At 60.4% G+C, this 17,686-nt stretch overlaps 1 protein-coding gene across 1 annotated transcript; it reads left to right on the plus strand.

Moving 5' to 3' along the window:
- Positions 1 to 7,992: 7,992 nt before the first annotated feature.
- On the plus strand, positions 7,993 to 11,098 carry FOXC1 (forkhead box C1). Its single transcript, XM_058668306.1, has one exon. It carries the CDS (start codon positions 8,621 to 8,623, stop codon positions 10,373 to 10,375), a length of 1,755 nt encoding a protein of 584 aa, XP_058524289.1. The 5' UTR covers positions 7,993 to 8,620; the 3' UTR covers positions 10,376 to 11,098.
- The last annotated feature ends 6,588 nt before the right edge of the window (positions 11,099 to 17,686 follow it).

Here is a 17,686-nt window from a genome sequence, read left to right on the forward strand (position 1 = left end):
TGGCTGTGGCTGAGACCCAGTGGGCACGGCCTTGGTCCCCTCTTAACTCCATGCAGGGCACCGTGTTCCCAGGGCGGTATCCCCCAAGGAAGGGACAAAGGATGAGAACACCCCGCCCTGCAGCGTTAGGGAGTTCAGATGTCTTCAAGGTGGAGGAGAGGAGAGCAGGAAGGAGGGAGGAGGGGGGAGAGGAAGGAAGGGGGTTTCCATTTCCGGCTCCCACTCTGACTCCAGTTCCTGCTGATACAGAGCCTGAAGGCAGCGATGATGGCTTAGACCACGGGGCCCTGCCCCCACCCGGGACGCTTGCCTGGAGCTCCCAGCTGCTGGCTCTGGCCCCTGGCTGTGGGCATCTAGAGACTGGACCCTCAGGCAGGCAGTAGCTCTCAAATAAGTAGCTTAACAAACCAAAGAAATTCATTATCACGATCTTTGCACTTTCTAAAAGGAAGTGTCACAGATAAAATAAAGAAAACCCACTCACATCAAAATTGCAGACTTGAATCTAATCTCTTTTCCAACTCAACCTCCTCTCTCTCCCTCTCTTCCCTCCAACAACCCACTTGGCTTCCACAAGTTTAAAAATAAGCACAGGACAGGGCAGCATACGTCACTGCATGGAGACCCGCGTTTGAGGGGACCATTGACAATCCCTTTGAGCCTTTCTGCGCGAGGGAAGGAACAACTCTCACAGCCGTTTTTTCCAATGTTCTGGTAGATTCAGCTGCATCGTGCTGATAGGGGACCTAGCCGGTCTGGGCTGACTTGGAAAGGCTCTTGGGGAAGGCAGCTGGGTCCCTGGGCAAATGTCTGTCACTGTGGGACCTGGACCGGCTCGCCTGCTTCTCTGAGATTTACAACAAGCTGTCGACACCCTCTGATAGCTGAAGCGGCCCGAATTCAAGCACAGCTGGCTAAAGAGCGAGAGCGAGAGCGAGAGCGAGAGAGAGAGAGAGAGAGAGAGCGAGCGAGAGAGAGCGAGAGAGAGCGAGAGCGCAGAAAGAACAAGTTCAAAACTGACACAGTTGGAGAGCCCCTGGGAGTCTGGGCTGCCCGTGCCCATCCCCTCTAAAAAAACATGCCCGGCTGGCAGGGCTGACAGCACTGTTGACTAGTAAACCAAGCCTCTTCCATCAGACCGAAGACAATGCGAGTGACGTCGAGCTGAAACGGAGAGCCGGCCTGCCCCGCCGTGAGGAGGGTGGGGCCCGCTTGTTTTCCCATTATGCCAAACGCCAGCTTCCCCAAGGCTGCCAACAAATTTTCCCAGCGACGCGTCTGTCTGCCTCTGAGCCCTCAGACAAACACGGCTTGCAAAGCATCCTGGAGAGCAGAATACTCATCGAGGCAAACAATTGGAAATGCACACCACACTGGGTGCCGCGTCCAGCTGCCACACACAAAGCGAGCGTGCCACTAACTCCCATGAAAGCCAACCACTCACTGGGCTCCTCCTCAGCCAGCAGCCGTGGGAGGGGTCCAGGGCTCCCCCACCCCCACCCCCTTGAGAAGTCGCACAGGACCGTGCAAACAAATGGAGATTAAAAGCGTGCGCATTGGCAGCCAGCCAGAGCTGGCACCCGGGAACGAAGTGTCGCTTTACTCTATCTAATCTGGGGCCTGCTTTAGGGTCGACCTTTCTGCTAAAGTCAGCAAGCCAGAGGAGAAGTGAGTTTGGGGTGGGGACAGGGGGTGGGAGGATGCTAGGGTGACCCAGCTCAGGATGAAGGGTCAGGATGAAGAGTAGTGACGCGTCATTCCTAGGGACGGTAGGTGCGAAGATGATGGATGGAGCCGGCGTCGGGAGAAGGCAAAGATGGCTGGGACAATGGCTTCCCCTTCCCATCTATCCAGGAAGGACGTTAGCAAGGCAGACTAAACACAGCCCTGCTTCAGGATGCCGCTGGCCGCCGGGGAGGGCAGCATGTCTCCGTGGCTGGCGCAGGGTGGGTAGCAGGAGTGGGGGCGGGGGAGGCCTCCATCCCCACCCCCACTGGCGCCCACGGATGGCCTTGGCCTCGAGGCTCCAAGCCCTGAGCAGGGAGGGCTGCCTGGCACGGCGGAGGGACATAGACGAGACCCCTCATCCCCAGCGTGGGCGTCTCCGAGTCAGGGGTGTGTAGACAGCCCAACAGATGCCGGCCAGGGTGTTGCGCACCTGCGCGCAGGCTCCGCCTGCTGGTGGATGAAGCAGCTGGACAAAGGTACTGGGTGCGGTGCGCTCTGGCCTCCTGTCTGCCTTCTGGTCTGGCTGACGCCTTTGCGCACAGCGGGCACACTCCCTGCTCGTAAAGTCATCCTTCCTGCCTTCTTTGCCCAGGCCACAGCTGCCTGGTCTGCAGACGGGGAAAGGAAAAAAAAATTTTTTTTTTGTAATTCCCACTCGGGAATTTGCTTGAGACTGTGTTTGGGATTTCTGCTGTTCAGTTCTGTTGTGCGAACGCAGAGATGAACAACAGTCAGTTATTGCCCCTACACACACACACACACACACACACACACACACACACACCCCAAAACCCGGAAACACTTCCAAATCACAGTGTGGTCCGAACGTGGGCTTTGCCCACCCGAGTCTCTCCTGCACATCAGCCGTGTGGAGTATCTGCGTGGTATGCAGCCACAGGTGCGCGGTCTCTCGCGTCCACGGGGACTGCGGGTGTAGCCGCAGGGCTGGGAAGCCTCCTCAGTGCCCATGGCGTGGTTCTTTCATTTGGGAGGCTCCATGGTATTCTGCTTTTTTTTTTTACTAATTATTATTATCATCATCATCATCATTTGGTAATTAAGACTAAGGAGCAGTGCAAAAAACAGAAGTAATTTTTCCTGGAAACCAGCAGTCTTCATTTCCAACTTTTATTGGCAATCCTGGCTGCCAGTAAACACATTCTTGGCATCTCCCAGAATGTAATTCTGCCGATGAAGCAGCCACGCTTTTTTTTTTTCTCTCGGTAACACGAAGAACAATTAAAATAGGAACAAGGACGAGAGTAGGGGGAGTAGCCGGCCAGTGTCCCAGGACCCACAGGACGTCCCTGCTCTGGGCCCTGGGGGTGCTGCCTCCAAGGATCCCTGGAGGGCAAACGCGAGAAGCCGAGCCCTGTGGGTTCTCGCTCAAACGACACGGTCCTCTCCCCCAAGACTCCCTTCGTCCCCGAGTCCCTCTTGCCCCTACCCCGCACGGGCCCTCGGATGCGGGGGCAGCCGGCCCGCAGCGGCAGACACCAGAGGGCGCCCGCAGCCCACGCAGGGCCCGGAACCCCGCGCGCAGACAGAGCGGTGGCGGGAGCCGGTGCTCCCGGGGTTCAGGCTCTGGCTGCGGGATCTGAGTTGCCCTGGCCCAGTGGGCTGAGTGGTCTGGAGGGGAGGGGAAAGCTTCCACATCTTCCCTTTTTCTCGGCTTGGAAGCTTTCGCAATGGGGCGTAGAGCGGGCAGGGCCAAGCACGGGACCACCGCTGTCCGACGTTGACCGACGCACCCTCCAAAAGCGCCAAGGATCGGGCGGAGCCGGGTGCCAGCTCTGTCTCCCGCCGTCCTCAGATGAGGCGAACATCCCACTGGCTCCTGTCCAGGACCCCTTGGCTAATCCCCCAACAGGGCCCAGAGTGCCTCTTTTACGCACCCCAGGCCCAGCCGTGCATCAGCGCGCGGTATTGCGGGGCTGGGGTGAAGGGCACCGCGTGGGCTATCGCATGTCCTCCACGTGCGCAGAGGAGCCGGGGGTGCTCTCCCGGGTAAGGAAGTTCAGCCAGGATTGGCCGCGGTGCGGGGCTGGCGACCTGAGGCAGTCAGCCGCCAGCAAACCGTCGCCACCCCACCCACCCGCCCTCTACGTGTGTGGGTCTCTGTTTGCGGGTCAAAGTCATTGCTCCCAACACCCTCCCACTAGCCAAGGTGCGTAGGGAAAATCGAGTAGGGAAAAGCGCAATGGCCACTTCCATGTGGGGAAGGAACCTGGGCCTGCTGTCCTCTGACGCTCGGCGCGGCCACCAGCATTCCCTGACCCTAAGGACTCTCCGGCTATGAGTGGCGCACATCCCAGACTTTGGGGAGCCAGAGATCTCTGCTCTTCCAGACCGCCATCCCGCCGAAACACGACCGCCGTCCAGGGGCTGCTGAGGGCCTGAACGGGGAAAATCCGGCCGAGGGCACGCACACCCAAGTGCGCACGACACAGCCCTTTCCACTCCACATCCCCGTAGCCATTTTATTCTAGCCTCGGGTTGTTATGCAAGGGTGGCCGTTGGGATCCTCAGCTCCCTTTGCCTGGGAAAGAAAGCCCCGCGCCTGCTGTGGCAAGCCCTCAAGGGCCTAGCCTCGCTCCCCGCGGGCTGTGTGGCCCTTGCTAAGCCGCTCTCTGAGCTCCCCAGCCCCGGAACGCGCCCTCACCGTCACAGCGAAAGGGGTGAAGTGCGGGCAGGTGGTGGCTAATTCTATCCCCTGTCCTGGAGGGCGAGGTGGGGGCACTTGGAGGGTGACATGAAACCCCCATAAGAAGCAGCGGTTTCTGAGCGTTGTAAGGCGCGTTCGGGCGGTGCAGAGCGCCGTGGGCGTAACGCAATCGAAAAACAAACGCTCTTTTCGTTTATTGCAGGAATTATCTGTCCAGCTCCATCCATCGGGCTGCAGCAACAAAATGGGTAACCCTCACCCCGACACAGCCAAGCACAGAGGAAGTCGATGAACCCGGGGTCGCAGCCACTACTACGTTCGCCTTCTACGGGAAGTCATGGCGAGGACTAACGCCACCGAGGAGCCCGAGGGCCAGCTCGGGAACGAAAAACGGGGCGTGACACCAGGACAGCCCCGCCTGGCCCCGGGCCTCTGCGCTTCCCGGAGGAAGACGAACGGAGGCCGAGACGACTCTTCAAACGGTTCAAAGACACCCCACAAACGGACTTGGCTGCAGCTGGCCGAGTCGCGTTGTTGGGACAATGCCTTCGTGGGGCAGGGATCAGCGCACGGCTACAGGAAAGACCCTGGCCGCCTTTCCTGAGACTCGCAGCTCCGCGGGCGGGGAGCGGGGTCTGGGCACGCGTCGGGATGAGGGGCAGTGGCTCACAAGCGGTGCCGCGGGCCCGACGCTGGGAGCAGCCCCAGAGTTTCTCTGAATTTCTAAGGGGGAGCTGGGAAGGTGCGCAGCGCGGGTTGGGCTCCCTCCCTTCCGGAGCGGCTTTCGTGGGAATCGGGGGTCCCCACTGCCTCTAATTTGGAGACGGGGTGAGGAAGTTTCCAGCTCCGGACAAAGGACTCCCTGCACGGTGCACCACCACATCTTCCCGCGGCGTCGCCTGTTGGCCCTACCCGAGGCTTTCCTGGCTCGTGCTACATCTCCCCCACTTCCTGGCGCGTTATTTCTCCCACAGGGGCCCGGGAGGCCTGTTTTTTTCAAACCTCGTGGTGACGTCACGGCCCTTCCTCCGAGCTGAGAGCCCCCTGGGTGGGCCCGGGCTTGGCCACCCTGTATGCAGGGTCACGGAGGGGATGCTGGGAGTATGGGCCGACCCCCAGGTCCCACCGAGTATCCATTGAGCGCTGTCACCGGCGGGGTCTTCGGGAAGCAAGCGAGCTGAGCCGGAGGTTAAGGCAGCAGCCCAAGGGGTGCCCGCGCGCAAAGCCTGTGGAAAGTGGGGAGGGACACGGATGGCTGAGCCCCCTCTCGGGAGCAGCAGTAGGGACATCAGAATTTTTAATTTGCAAATTAAAGTTGTACCTACTTCCCCCACCAAAGACAGCTTGTGTCTCGGTCCGTTCACATGCCACCAGCAGCGCAGAAGAGCTGGAAAGCCAACCGCACCGTTCGCTGCGGGGCTGGCTCCCCAGGCGGCTCTTAACACACAAACCCAAATATCTTTTCCTGGCCAATGTCCAGGCGAGAAGGCAGGGGAAAAGTTGATCTTTTATACCATTGCATCTCTCCATTTATTTTTCCGCAAAGCCGGGTTACTAACTTCACGGGGGTAACGTTTTCATTTCCAAAGCGGCGCGGAGCTGTCGGATTTACAATTTACCTAACAGCCTTTTCGCTGGGCTGATACTGGGAGGTGGGGAGGGGAGGCACGAAGATGGTGGGCTTGGGGAACTGGCCTGGGGTGGGAGGAGACAGAGCGGCCAAGCCAGAGGGATGGAAGGGGCCCCGCAGGCAGGCATTCCGCGAGCTCCTCGCCTGACTGACGAATTCATCAAACCCGGTTCAAAAACTCCGTCCCCGTCAGGGCCCAGGGCCGAGGGGTTAGAGGCGGATTCATTTGCCAAAGTCTCCACAGTCCGCTGGACACCTTAGTGTCTCTCCTGGCCCACAGATCTGGCGTCAGGGACTTGGCCTTGCGTGTAGCCAAAGCATATGCAGGAGTTCACCCGGCAGCCCCAGAGGAGGCTATGGCCTGGTGGTCCTGAGCTCCTCTGCAACGCCCCGGACTCCCACCTCTCTCCCAGGCTGCCTCCCTTTTCCTACCCCCAGTTTTCATTTGACAATTAAAATTTGCAGGGCATTTTTTTTCCCCTAAAAGATTCAACGCCTGCGTTCCTCTCCTCATTTATGTCTTTATGTCTCACACGTAAAGCTGCGATTACAATTCCCGTCCCCAAACAAGAAAGGCCAAAGAAGCCCCCCCTCGTCAGGACGATCGCAGTCCCAGGGCGAAAAAACTGTTCAGAAATCAGGAGGGCAAAGCCCAAGTGTTGTTCCCGGAGCTGGGATCCAGGGCCTTGGGTTCCGGTTCCCGGGGTGGCTTCCTTAACCTCTGAGTTGCCCAGGGCGGCGGGAAGTCCGGTCCTTCCCCGCGCCTTCCTTACCATCCCGAGGTCCCCCAGCTCCCAGAGCGGGCGCTCTAGGAGTGGGGCGCGCGCCCTCAGAAGCCCCGGGCCACACTGCAGGTGGGATGGTAAACAAGGCCCCTCCGAGATCTCCCCGTTATCCCCATGACCGCAGCTCCGCACGCGTGGGCCCGGCCAGAGTGGATTCGGAGAAGCATTCAAACTCTTGGATGAGCTGATGTTCTGCGGTTCATTTTTGGTCATCAGATCTAGCAGTGTCACACAGCGCGCAGCCTGACCCCTCCTCTGAGCCGAAACGTGGCGTGCGGACCAGAGGGGGGCGGTGCACAGCAGGGAACCCCTCACCTGCCTGGCGGGAAGGCGCTGGGCTCCCGCACCCTGCGGCCGCCCACACCCTCGGCACTCGGAAGCCGAAGGGAGCCGGGCGGGCCTAGCCGTCGCGGGGACCCCGCACCTTCCGGAGCTGAGGAGGGGGTTCTGGGTGTCCGTCCCTTATTTCGGCTGGGCAAGTGTCAGGAAAGGGGGAGTGGAGAGGCGAGAACAGCTTCCACCCCAACGGAAACAGCAGGGCTGCGGCTCGAGCGCACGCAACCGGGCCCTTTGTGCCCTCTCCAGGTAGGGCACGGCCGGAGCCACCGGTGACCTCTAAAGAGACTTAGAGACTGGACGCGGGGAAGAGGAGGGCAGGACCCGCCGAGCGGAGGAGAGTGCCCGGGAAACCCCGGCGGGCGCCGGTCGGCTCGGGGCGGAGGCGCTAGCAAGTGAGCGGGCGGGCTCGAGGGCACCAGACGCGCTGGAGGACTCGGTGGCCGTCGGGGAAGCCACGCCGCGGGGAAGGGTCTGCGCGGGGGCCAGGAGGACCCAGGAAGTCTGCGCAAACAATGGGCGTCCCGCGGAAGGCCGGTGCGGGGCGCCGGGTAGAGCGGCTGGCTGGCGCACGAGTGGGTGCCGGGAGAGAGGTGGGCTGGGAGGGAGCTGGCCGGCTGCGGCTCGGGCCGGGCGCGGGCAGGGGCGCGGGGCGCAGGGGCGGCCGGCGCGCGTGTGGTCAGCCCCGCGGTCCTCGGGCCGCGGCGGGGCGCGGGGGGCCGGCCGGGTTCGGCCTCCGGCTCAGTCGGAGGCGGTTCTCGCCCTCCTATTGGCTGCGGCCGCCGTCGCGGGGCGGGGCTGCGCTGCCCGGAAAAAAAAAATGTAACTGCGTAAAAAAGTCCTCGCCTGGGTGACGGATGCTCAAAAGTTCAGAAGTTTTCCCAATGCTTCCTTAAGCGGCCGGCGCGCGAGAGACTGAAAAAGGTGACGCGGGGCCCGGGAAGGCGGCCGGCGCGCTGCGCCCCCACCCCGCCCGCCCCTGGGTTATTTGGCCGCCTGCGCCCGGCAGCTCCGGACAGAGTCTCTTTGGAAAGCGCCGGCAGAGTGGCGAGAAGGGCGCCTGCTGGCTTTTGAGTTTTCGATCTTTTTTTTTTTTTCCCTTCGGCTCTCATTTTTTTCCCCCTCGGTGGCGCCTGGAAGTTGCTCAGCGAGTTCCTCCGAGGCTGCTACTGCTGCTGCTAGCCCGCGTCGTCGTCGTCGTCTCTCCAGCGACCAGCGCGGGTGCCGAGGGTGTCCCTGCCCACCCCCACGCCCCGTCCCGAGCGAGCGCAGAGGGAGAGGCCGCGCCGGGCCGGCGGCGCACGCAGGCCAGCAGGCCGGGCAAGGAAGGCAAGGCAAGGCGCACGCAGGCGGCCGGCCGAGCCGGACGCAGCAGCAGCGCGGCGGGGGCTCCGGACTCGCCCTCGGGCGGCTCGGCCCGGCCCGAGCGAGCGTGGAGGGGCGGGTGGTGGCAGCGTGCGGCGGCGAGCCGGGGCCATGCAGGCGCGCTACTCCGTGTCCAGCCCCAACTCCCTGGGAGTGGTGCCCTACCTCGGCGGCGAGCAGAGCTACTACCGCGCGGCGGCCGCGGCGGCCGGGGGCGGCTACAGCGCCATGCCGGCCCCCATGAGCGTGTACTCGCACCCGGCGCACGCCGAGCAGTACCCGGGCGGCATGGCACGCGCCTACGGGCCCTACACGCCGCAGCCGCAGCCCAAGGACATGGTGAAGCCGCCCTACAGCTATATCGCGCTCATCACCATGGCCATCCAGAACGCTCCGGACAAGAAGATCACCCTGAACGGCATCTACCAGTTCATCATGGACCGCTTCCCCTTCTACCGGGACAATAAGCAGGGCTGGCAGAACAGCATCCGCCACAACCTCTCGCTCAACGAGTGCTTCGTCAAAGTGCCCCGCGACGACAAGAAGCCCGGCAAGGGTAGCTACTGGACGCTGGACCCGGACTCATATAACATGTTCGAGAACGGCAGCTTCCTGCGGCGGCGGCGGCGCTTCAAGAAGAAGGACGCGGTGAAGGACAAGGAGGAGAAGGACCGGCTGCACCTCAAGGATCCGCCGGCACCACCGCCCCCGCCGCCGCCGCCTCAGCCGGGCCGCCAGCCCGCACCGGGGCCGCCGGAGCAGCCGGACGGCGCCGCCCCTGGACCGCAGCCGCCGCCCGTGCGCATCCAGGACATCAAGACCGAGAACGGTACGTGCCCCTCGCCGCCCCAGGCCCTGTCCCCGGCCGCCGCCGCCGCGTCCGCGGTGCCCAAAATCGAAAGCCCCGACAGCAGTAGCAGCTCGCTGTCGAGCGGGAGCAGCCCCCCGGGCAGCCTGGGGCCGGCCGCGCGGCCGCTGAGCCTGGACGCTGCCGAGCCCGCGCCGCCGCCCCCGCCGCCCTCGGCGCAGCAGCCCGCGCCGCCGCCACCGCAGCAGCCCCCGCACCACAGCCAGGGCTTCAGCGTGGACAACATCATGACGTCGCTGCGGGGCTCGCCGCAGGGCGCGGCCGCCGAGCTGGGCTCCGGCCTGCTGGCCGCGGCGGCGGCGGCGGCGGCGGCTGCGTCTTCGCGCGCGGGCCTCGCACCCCCGCTGCCGCTCGGCGCCTACTCGCCGGCCCAGAGCTCCCTCTACGGCTCCCCCTGCAGCCAGAGCTCGGGCGCGGGCGGCTCCGCCGGGGGCGCGGGCGGCGGTGGAGGCGGCGGCGGCGGCGGTGGAGGCGGTGGCGGCGGTGCGGGGACGGCGGGCGGTGCGGGGGGCGGCGGCGGCGCCGGGACCTACCACTGCAACCTGCAGGCCATGAGCCTGTACGCGGCGGGCGAGCGCGGCGGCCACCTGCAGGGAGCACCCGGGGGCGCGGGCGGCTCGGTGGACGACCCCCTGCCCGATTACTCCCTGCCTCCGGTCACTAGCAGCGCGTCGTCTTCCCTGAGCCACGGCGGGGGCGGCCAGGAGGCTGGCCACCATCACCCCGCGGCGCACCAAGGCCGCCTCACCTCGTGGTACCTGAACCAGGCGGGCGGAGACCTGGGCCACCTGGCGAGCGCCGCAGCAGCGGCGGCCGCCGCGGGCTACCCGGGCCAGCAGCAGAACTTCCACTCGGTGCGAGAGATGTTCGAGTCGCAGCGGCTGGGCTTGAACAACTCGCCGGTGAACGGCAACAGTAGCTGCCAAATGGCTTTCCCCTCCAGCCAGTCGCTGTACCGCACGTCGGGGGCGTTCGTCTATGACTGTAGCAAGTTTTGAGGTTCTCCAGCACCCCCACTGCGCCCCCGCCCTGTCCCCTCGCAAGCTCAGCCCCGGGTCATGCCGCCCCCAGAGCTGAACTGCATCAAACCCCAAAGAGACAGAAGGCCCGGCCGCCCAAGAACCCATCCAATGCAAAATCGAAACTAAAAAAAAAAAAAGAAAGAAAGAAAAAAAAAAAGCATTAGCCCAAAGTTAAGAAACCTTCACCAGCGACGAACACCAGCAAATTCCACTCGCCAGCACCGAGGAAGGAAAAAGAACTATTTTCTTAAAAGGTGACCGTGCGGAGCCTCCTCCACTGTGCCTTATCAAATAAACTGAAAAACTGGAGCTCTTTGGTGCCCCGAGCGCACAATCACGGGTTGGTAAAGGACAGTGTTAACTCAGATAACACGTAAGTCTCTCCTGACTCCTAAGCCTGAGATGAGCGCCCCAACTCTTCCTCCACTCCCTTGCCCGGCCCTTCCCTTGTAAGATAACTTTTCTTGGAGTTCCCTGTTGGTAGGAAGGGGGAGACACCCCATTTATGCAAATAGCTTTCTTTTTATGCAAGGACTTGTGTTAAAATGTAAATTGCAACATAGTAATTTATTTTTTAATTTGTAGTTGGATGTCGTGGACCAAACACCACCCAAGTGTTTCCAAAAAACCTGCCCTGAGATTGCCTGAAACTTTAAATTGTGCCTTTATTCTTCTCATTATATAAAAAGGGAAACTGTATTAATCTTATTTTATCTTTTGTTTTTTGTTGAACATATTCATTGTTTGTTTATTAATAAATCACCATTCAGTTCGAATGAGACCCATACGTCTGGATACTTTAATATAGCTTCATTATTATGATAGAAATATTGCAGAGAGGAAATACTAGGAGTCATCTATTCTCCACCTAAGTCTCTGACCAAAAAAAAGAAAAAAAGAAGAAAAAAAAAAAAAGAAAAAAAGTCCTCTCACTAGTCCTTGTCAAATTTCATGGAAAGCCTTTTAGCTTAATTTTTTTCTGCAGCATCTTTAGCAAAATGTATTCTATAGTCAGCTTGCTTTTTGTGGCCAGGGAAACGATAATTTCCTAAACATATCTGAGTTGGCAGAAATAGCTTTTCCCGGTAGAGACAGAACACGCTGTGGGAATTTCAAGCCATTGTAATATATGCCTGTGTGTGCAGCACACACCCAGTGCGCGATGGGCTTGTGTTCCCGATCGGATCACCAGGTGCCTTCCACAGCCAGGTGCCACAAACGTTTCTGTTTTGTTATTCATTGGAGTCTTTTGTAAGAGAAAAAGTAAACCAGTTTTTAAATGCATGTATATAAGTCATCCACTTTTACAATCCTTCATGTACCACATAGAAGGATTGATTTTTAAAAATATATATATATACTATGGGTTGGGAAAGGATATTTAATCTCTGGGAAGCTATTTTAGAAGATACGTTCTAAACAATTATTTTTATTGAAGATTTAAAGCAGTAACGAGGCTGGAGCTAAGATGGAACCTGACAGTCTAGGGTGGTTTCTAGCTTTTTTTTTTTTTTTCCTTTCTTTCCAAGCCAATTTTGCCTTGTTAATTTACAGTTAAACATAGGGGGCAATCCGGATTGGCCCTTCCACCCCCTCCCCCCTTTTTTGTAAATAACCCAGGAAATGTAATAAATTCATTATCTGAGGGTGATCTGCCCTGTCAATCAGATTGGGGGAGATGGCGATTTGATTACAGGCGTTCAGGGCCTCACCGTTTGTTTTCCAGATAATACAGTTTCCTATCTGCCGCTCCTATCTGGAGGCAACACTTAAGCAGTAATTGCTGTTGCTTGTCAAAATCTGATCATTGTTAACGGATTGCTGCAAATAAATACGCTCTAATTTCAGTCAAAACCTGCTTTCCGTGGCCTCTGATTCGCTCGGCCCCCTCCCCCAGAGTCGTAACCTAATAGCCGGAGAAGATCCCGCCGCGGCACGGGCGCCTGCTTCGGGTCAGGCCGGCGCGGGCCCGGGCCGCTCGGCTGCGCTGACCAAAGTCGCAGGCCTGGGGCTAACCTAGGTCTTGCCACGAGGGAAAGGGGTTCTGCCTGGAGCTTCCTCGGTGAAGGACAAAAATCCACGGGCACGCGTCGAGTGGGTTCGGTGCTTTGCTCCTTTTTAGCGAGACAGCTAGGTGCAGGGACCGCAGTGGACAAAAGGGACCTGATGGCCAGAGAAGCCAGGCCGACCTAAGCGCTCCCCCGTGCCACCTCCGGAAGGAGAGCGGTAGCAGGTGCCCCACGAGCCCACAGCGACCCATCCCGAGGTCTGGCAGCTCCCGGCCGGAGACGGTAGGGTGCTCGACTCTTCTGGTTAGGGTGGGAAGTGGCTTGGCCGGCCCCCGGCTTCCCAGTGGGACCCGCGACCCTCGGAAGCGCGCACATCTCCGACGCGAACCTCCTCGGGGCGCGGCTCCCGGTTGGGAACGCTCCGCAGCTAATTAGCTGTAATGACCCGCCGCGGACCGCCCGGCTCCCGGGTGCGTGGGGGCGCCCCCGCCTCCCCCGCGCCCGCCGGCGCCCAGTCGCCTCCGTCTCTAGCCGGGGTTCCTGCTCGCGTCTCGGCGGCCTCCTCTCCCTCCGCTCTTCGAAAACACTGGTTGGTTTGGGTCGGGGGCTCAAAGGAGACTCCTGTTAGGCGGGACGGGCTCCTAACCAGCAGGTTTCAGGTGTGCCGGGAAGGGTGCGCAGCGCTGCAGGCCGCCGAGAGCGGGGGCGCGCGCGCGCGCGGGGCTTGGGCGTGGAGCCGCCCAGCCGAGCCGGGACACGCGCCCCGTGGGAGCCCGCGCCCAGCCCTCACTCCCGCGACTCGTCTGGCCCAGCCAGGCCCCACCGCGCTTCCATTTCCTCCTCCTCGCTCTGCTGTCTTTGTTTTGAAGACGCACGTGTGCCTGAGGGTACCGGGAGGGGTGGAAAGGTCACAGGCACCTCATTGCTCACCGGGTGACAGTGCACCCCTCAGCCATGGCTGGCGCGGGCCGGGAACTCAGCGGCCGCGGGGCCACCCCTCAACCCGTCTGCCCTGCGGCCGTGGCTGGTCGCACCAGAGAGACCTAGGCCCAGCCCGGGCTGGGTGGGGGGTCCAGGGCGGTGGCCTCTCCGACTGGGCTGCGTCCCTGTGCGGTGTGTGAGGTCGTCTTTACAGAGGCCACAAATCACTTGGGCAGGGGCCTGTGCTGCCTAATGCAGGCTTCAGGCGTTTGGGAGCGCAGTGGGGCTCCAGCGTTTGGGGGCAGGGGCAGTATGCCATTAGACCTGATGCTGCCTCAGGTCTGAGTTTGCGAGCTCGAATAGCCCAGAGCTAGGCCTGCCCCGACCCTTGGTTAGTTCCACCGGCTTCCAGATAGGCTGTGTCTCCCTGAGACATTTTGGGGCTGTGCAGCTGGTTCAGGGTTGGGGTGACCCTAGCAGTGAGGCTTGGAGCTGTATGCCCGCACCTTGGGGCCGAGGGCTGGGGAAGAGTCGGACGCTCCCGCTTGAGTCCTTTAGGAGCACCAAGATGCAGAAGAGGACTTCCTGTCCCCCCCCCCACCCCAGCCACAGAGCGTGAGAGGGGCCCATGGGGGAGTGCCGAGCTGGCTGCAGTATTGCGCCAGGAGCCCCTGGAAGCGTTTGTTTCCTTGGGCCAGACCCTCTGCGGCTGGAGTGTTTGAGAATGAGGCATGTTAAATCCGTGTGTTTGTGTCCTGCGCGCAGTAAGCTGGGGTTTCTGCCTTGAGTGGCCTGCGGGATAGTTTCTGAAGCTGCGTTGGCACAAGAAGCCCGCTTTTCTCTGATTTCCCGAAGCCGGGATGAGGTCCTGTTCTCCATACACTTGCTGTTAGATTCCCAGCTTCAGAAAATGCAGTTGCTAGTTGTTTTGTCCCCCCTCCCTTTTCTTTTGCAATAAGGATAATGTGCAGTCTCATATGGAAAGACTCTGATATTTGAACTAATAGCCCATGAGAGCCGGCTAAGAACCCAGGGTGGTGGGGTGGGGATTGGCTAAATTTGAAAATGTCTGCAGCAAACTGTGGGATAATAACTATTTTGTCCCGTATGTTAAAGGGAGCACATTTAATTTTCTCCGCATTTGATGCCAAGCACATACAAATGCCAGCCTGGTGTTTGGTGCCTGATGTCTCAAATCCTGCAGTTGGCGTGTTTGCCGTTTGTCGTTAGCTGCCCTTCTGAAGCCGACGGCAGCATGTAGACAGGTGTGCGTTGGCCGATCCATCACGCACCTTGCAGCTGCGTTTTAGAGAATGGGTGACTGCCTGCCGAGGACTAAAGCTGAACTGTGCCGGGGAGCCCCTGAGGATTGGGCTGCTTACCGCCAGCCTCAGCAAACGAGAGCGCTTTACTGCACCCCTTGTGGGGCTGCCCCTGGAGCCCTGCGAGGCCAGACTGAGAGTCTAGAACTTTCTCTCCCATCCAGCTCACACTCCAGAGGCCATTATTAAGTTTGTTATTTTCATTTTGAACTGGTACAACAGCAGAGGACCACCCCGTACCCCCACACCTTTTGTTGCTTCGGACTGCCTGACCTGGGAGCTGTCATGCTTGGTCCCGAGCCCCAGGCACTCACAGCTGTCCCCTCTGGAGCGGCTTCCTTCTTTCCCAGCCTCCGTGCATCTCCGGGCTCCCCAGTTCCCCTAAGACCTACCCACCGACCAGCCGGGTGCTGCAACCAGAGGTAGGAACCTTGTCCTGGCATTTGTCTTATGTGTATGTCATGGCTGCTGCGCAGAAAGCCATTAAAAATGCCCTTCCCACCTGGCCATAAACAAATGTCGCATTTAGTTCAGGGGTAAGATTGATGGTGGCCAAGTCCTCCAGCTGGCCCGGCAGGACCTGGGAGTGATCTACAAGGGCCGCCATTGCTCAGCCCAGTGGGAGCTCGGAGTGCAGGCTGTGGGATGGGAAGCTGGGCTGCAGCAGGCTCCTCTCCAGCCCCCCAACCCCAGGGTGCTGCAGTGGCCCGGGCAGCAGCCAGAGGAGCCCTTAGAGATCTGCTTTGAGGCCCTAGGCTTTGAGGACTCTCCACTTTGCTGAAATCCGCACTGGTTTCTGGCACAGCCAGAAGGTGCCCTGCAAATAGCTTTTTGTGGTGCCATTTCTCCGAAACTCTTGCGAGCAGGACGGGCATACGACCTTCAGGTTCCTGTCTGGGTCACACTCTTCCCCCACTTCTTTCTTCTGCCCCCCCACCTAGCCTCCTCTGGGTGGGCCTGAGGACCACCACCCCATATTCCAGATGTCTCTACTCCCAACTGGCACCTCTGATGGCCTCCTTATCCGCCACTTTCCACTCTGCCTTCTGGGACTCCCTCCCAAACTTGGGCTCCAAGTTTGGGGGGGGGGGCCTATGATAAGTGCCGGTCTGGTAGATTCCAGGTCCCTGTCTAAGTGAGCAGAGGGAGGGAGACTTTGATTAAACGAATTCTGACTCCATCTCCCTCCCCCAGACACACAGCTCGCTCCTCCATCAGGGCGTTCAACCTGATTAGGAATGGAAAATTGAACAAAATGTACCATGTCCGCCTTACTGGCGACCAAAATAAGGCATGGGCGGGCAGTGGAGGGTTTGCCGGAGGTGCGACCTTCCCTGCTCTGTGGGGTCGTGGTGGTATTTACCTGATTTTGTCCCTCACTGGTTTTGAATCTGTAGCGTCTTGAGTGTGTTTCGGCAGATGTGGTGGGCTTGCCGCTTTTGTTGCCTGGGTTACACCGACCCTCACTCTGATTTTGTAGAAGACCTTAGTGTGTCTGGGTGCTGTGGTGGGATTAGGGTCTGGTATTGTTTGTAGCTGGCAGGGGAGCCAGCCTTGGAGGTGTGACCCCAGGCCCCCCCAGCCATGCCACCCTGTCTCCCCAAGAGTGTCTTCGCTGGGGGAATGATGGGGAAGATGTCTGGGGGACCTGGAGGGCCTCCTGTTGCATGTCCTCCTTCTTGAGGGGCACCAGGTGACGGTCCCTTTGCCCCCTCAGCGCTGCCTGGTGTTGAGTGGGCACAGGAGAGCAGTTTGTTAGCCCCGCAAGGAGGCGGCCGCACAGGAGGCCGTGGCTTTGACCTGGGTGGTGGGACCGTGGCAGGACCCAAGGAGAGGCCTGTGTGGTGTGGGGGCTCAGACCTTGAATCTCTGGAGTGAGGGGGCTTACTAGGGCAAGGGGCAGCTTTGATAAGGTGGGGGGAGGGAAGGGAGAAGGGAAAGAGGACACAGCGACCCCTTCCCAGTCCCCTGACCCACTCCAGGGAGAAAGCTGGAAAATCAACACACTGAGCGCCATTAACTCTTCAGGCCTCCGCATTTCCTCTCGCTTAAATAGAAAGCGGGTCTCGGCTCCCGGTGGCTGGCCCTGGCCCACTCATGGCCAGGGAAGCGCAGACACCTCAGTTAGGGTGCATGGGCTGGCATTGTTTTCCTATCCGCTGGGCTGGGAGTGGGGGAAAGCTCGAAGAAAAGAAACCGCTGTTGCGTCCCAGACTCTGCGGCAGTGTCCCTGCAGCCTTCCCCTCCCGGGTCACTGGAGAGTGGTGGCCGCTGGCCGGCCAGCGGGCCGCAGGGTTATCCAGAGCGGGGGACTCCCCTGCCAGCAGCACAGAGCGGTTAGTTGGGGAGGGGTCTTCCTGGCAAAAGCACAGGCGATTTTCACTGTGAGAAGGCACCTTGGCCCAGGCTGTGCCTCGCCGCTGCGGAGCGACTAAGCCTGGCGCCACCGCGGGAGCTCCCGGGAAAAGATGGAGAGCAGAGGCATTTTTGGCCGATCCCGCAGCCTGGGGTCAGGGAGAAGACATGCACACAGCAGCAGCGTTGGGGTCGCTCCCATATGGGTTCCACGGAATATCCCAGGAAGGCAGGGCATCGGGTTTGGTGACCAAGGGGTGGGGAGGGAACAAGACTTTGTCCTCCATTTGCCCTGCGCAGATTCGCTCCTGTGCGGGGCGCGACCCCAGAGCCCAGTCCTCTTCCCTCCCCCTGCAAGCAAACAGGCACGTCTGCTCGCTCACTGCCTGCGCCCGGGCGCTGCTGCTGTCGGGGACAAGTGGCACAACAGGAAAGCCTCGCCAGAAGCCCTTCCCAGTCCTGCTTCCTCGCCATAAAAAGCCAGACTCCCGCGAGGTCCTGACCCCTTCCAAATATACATTCCCTCGCCCGAGGCCCACCAGACCAGCACTGGGGCCTAGGGCTGCGTCGCCACCGTCGCTGCCGCCACAACGGCCGTTTCCTTTCCGGCCAGGGCCTCCCCGCGAGCTGCGGAGGCGGTGGGGCGCCCTGTGCCTGGGCTCTCTGGCTTGCTCGCCTTG

This window comes from Ochotona princeps, chromosome 1 (assembly GCF_030435755.1).
Source record: "Ochotona princeps isolate mOchPri1 chromosome 1, mOchPri1.hap1, whole genome shotgun sequence".
NCBI lineage: Eukaryota > Metazoa > Chordata > Mammalia > Lagomorpha > Ochotonidae > Ochotona > Ochotona princeps.

Excerpts from the sequence above, each read along its gene's own strand:
- FOXC1 (XM_058668306.1), top strand. The coding sequence starts at position 8,621 with ATGCAGGCGCGCTACTCCGTGTCCAGCCCCAACTCCCTGGGAGTGGTG.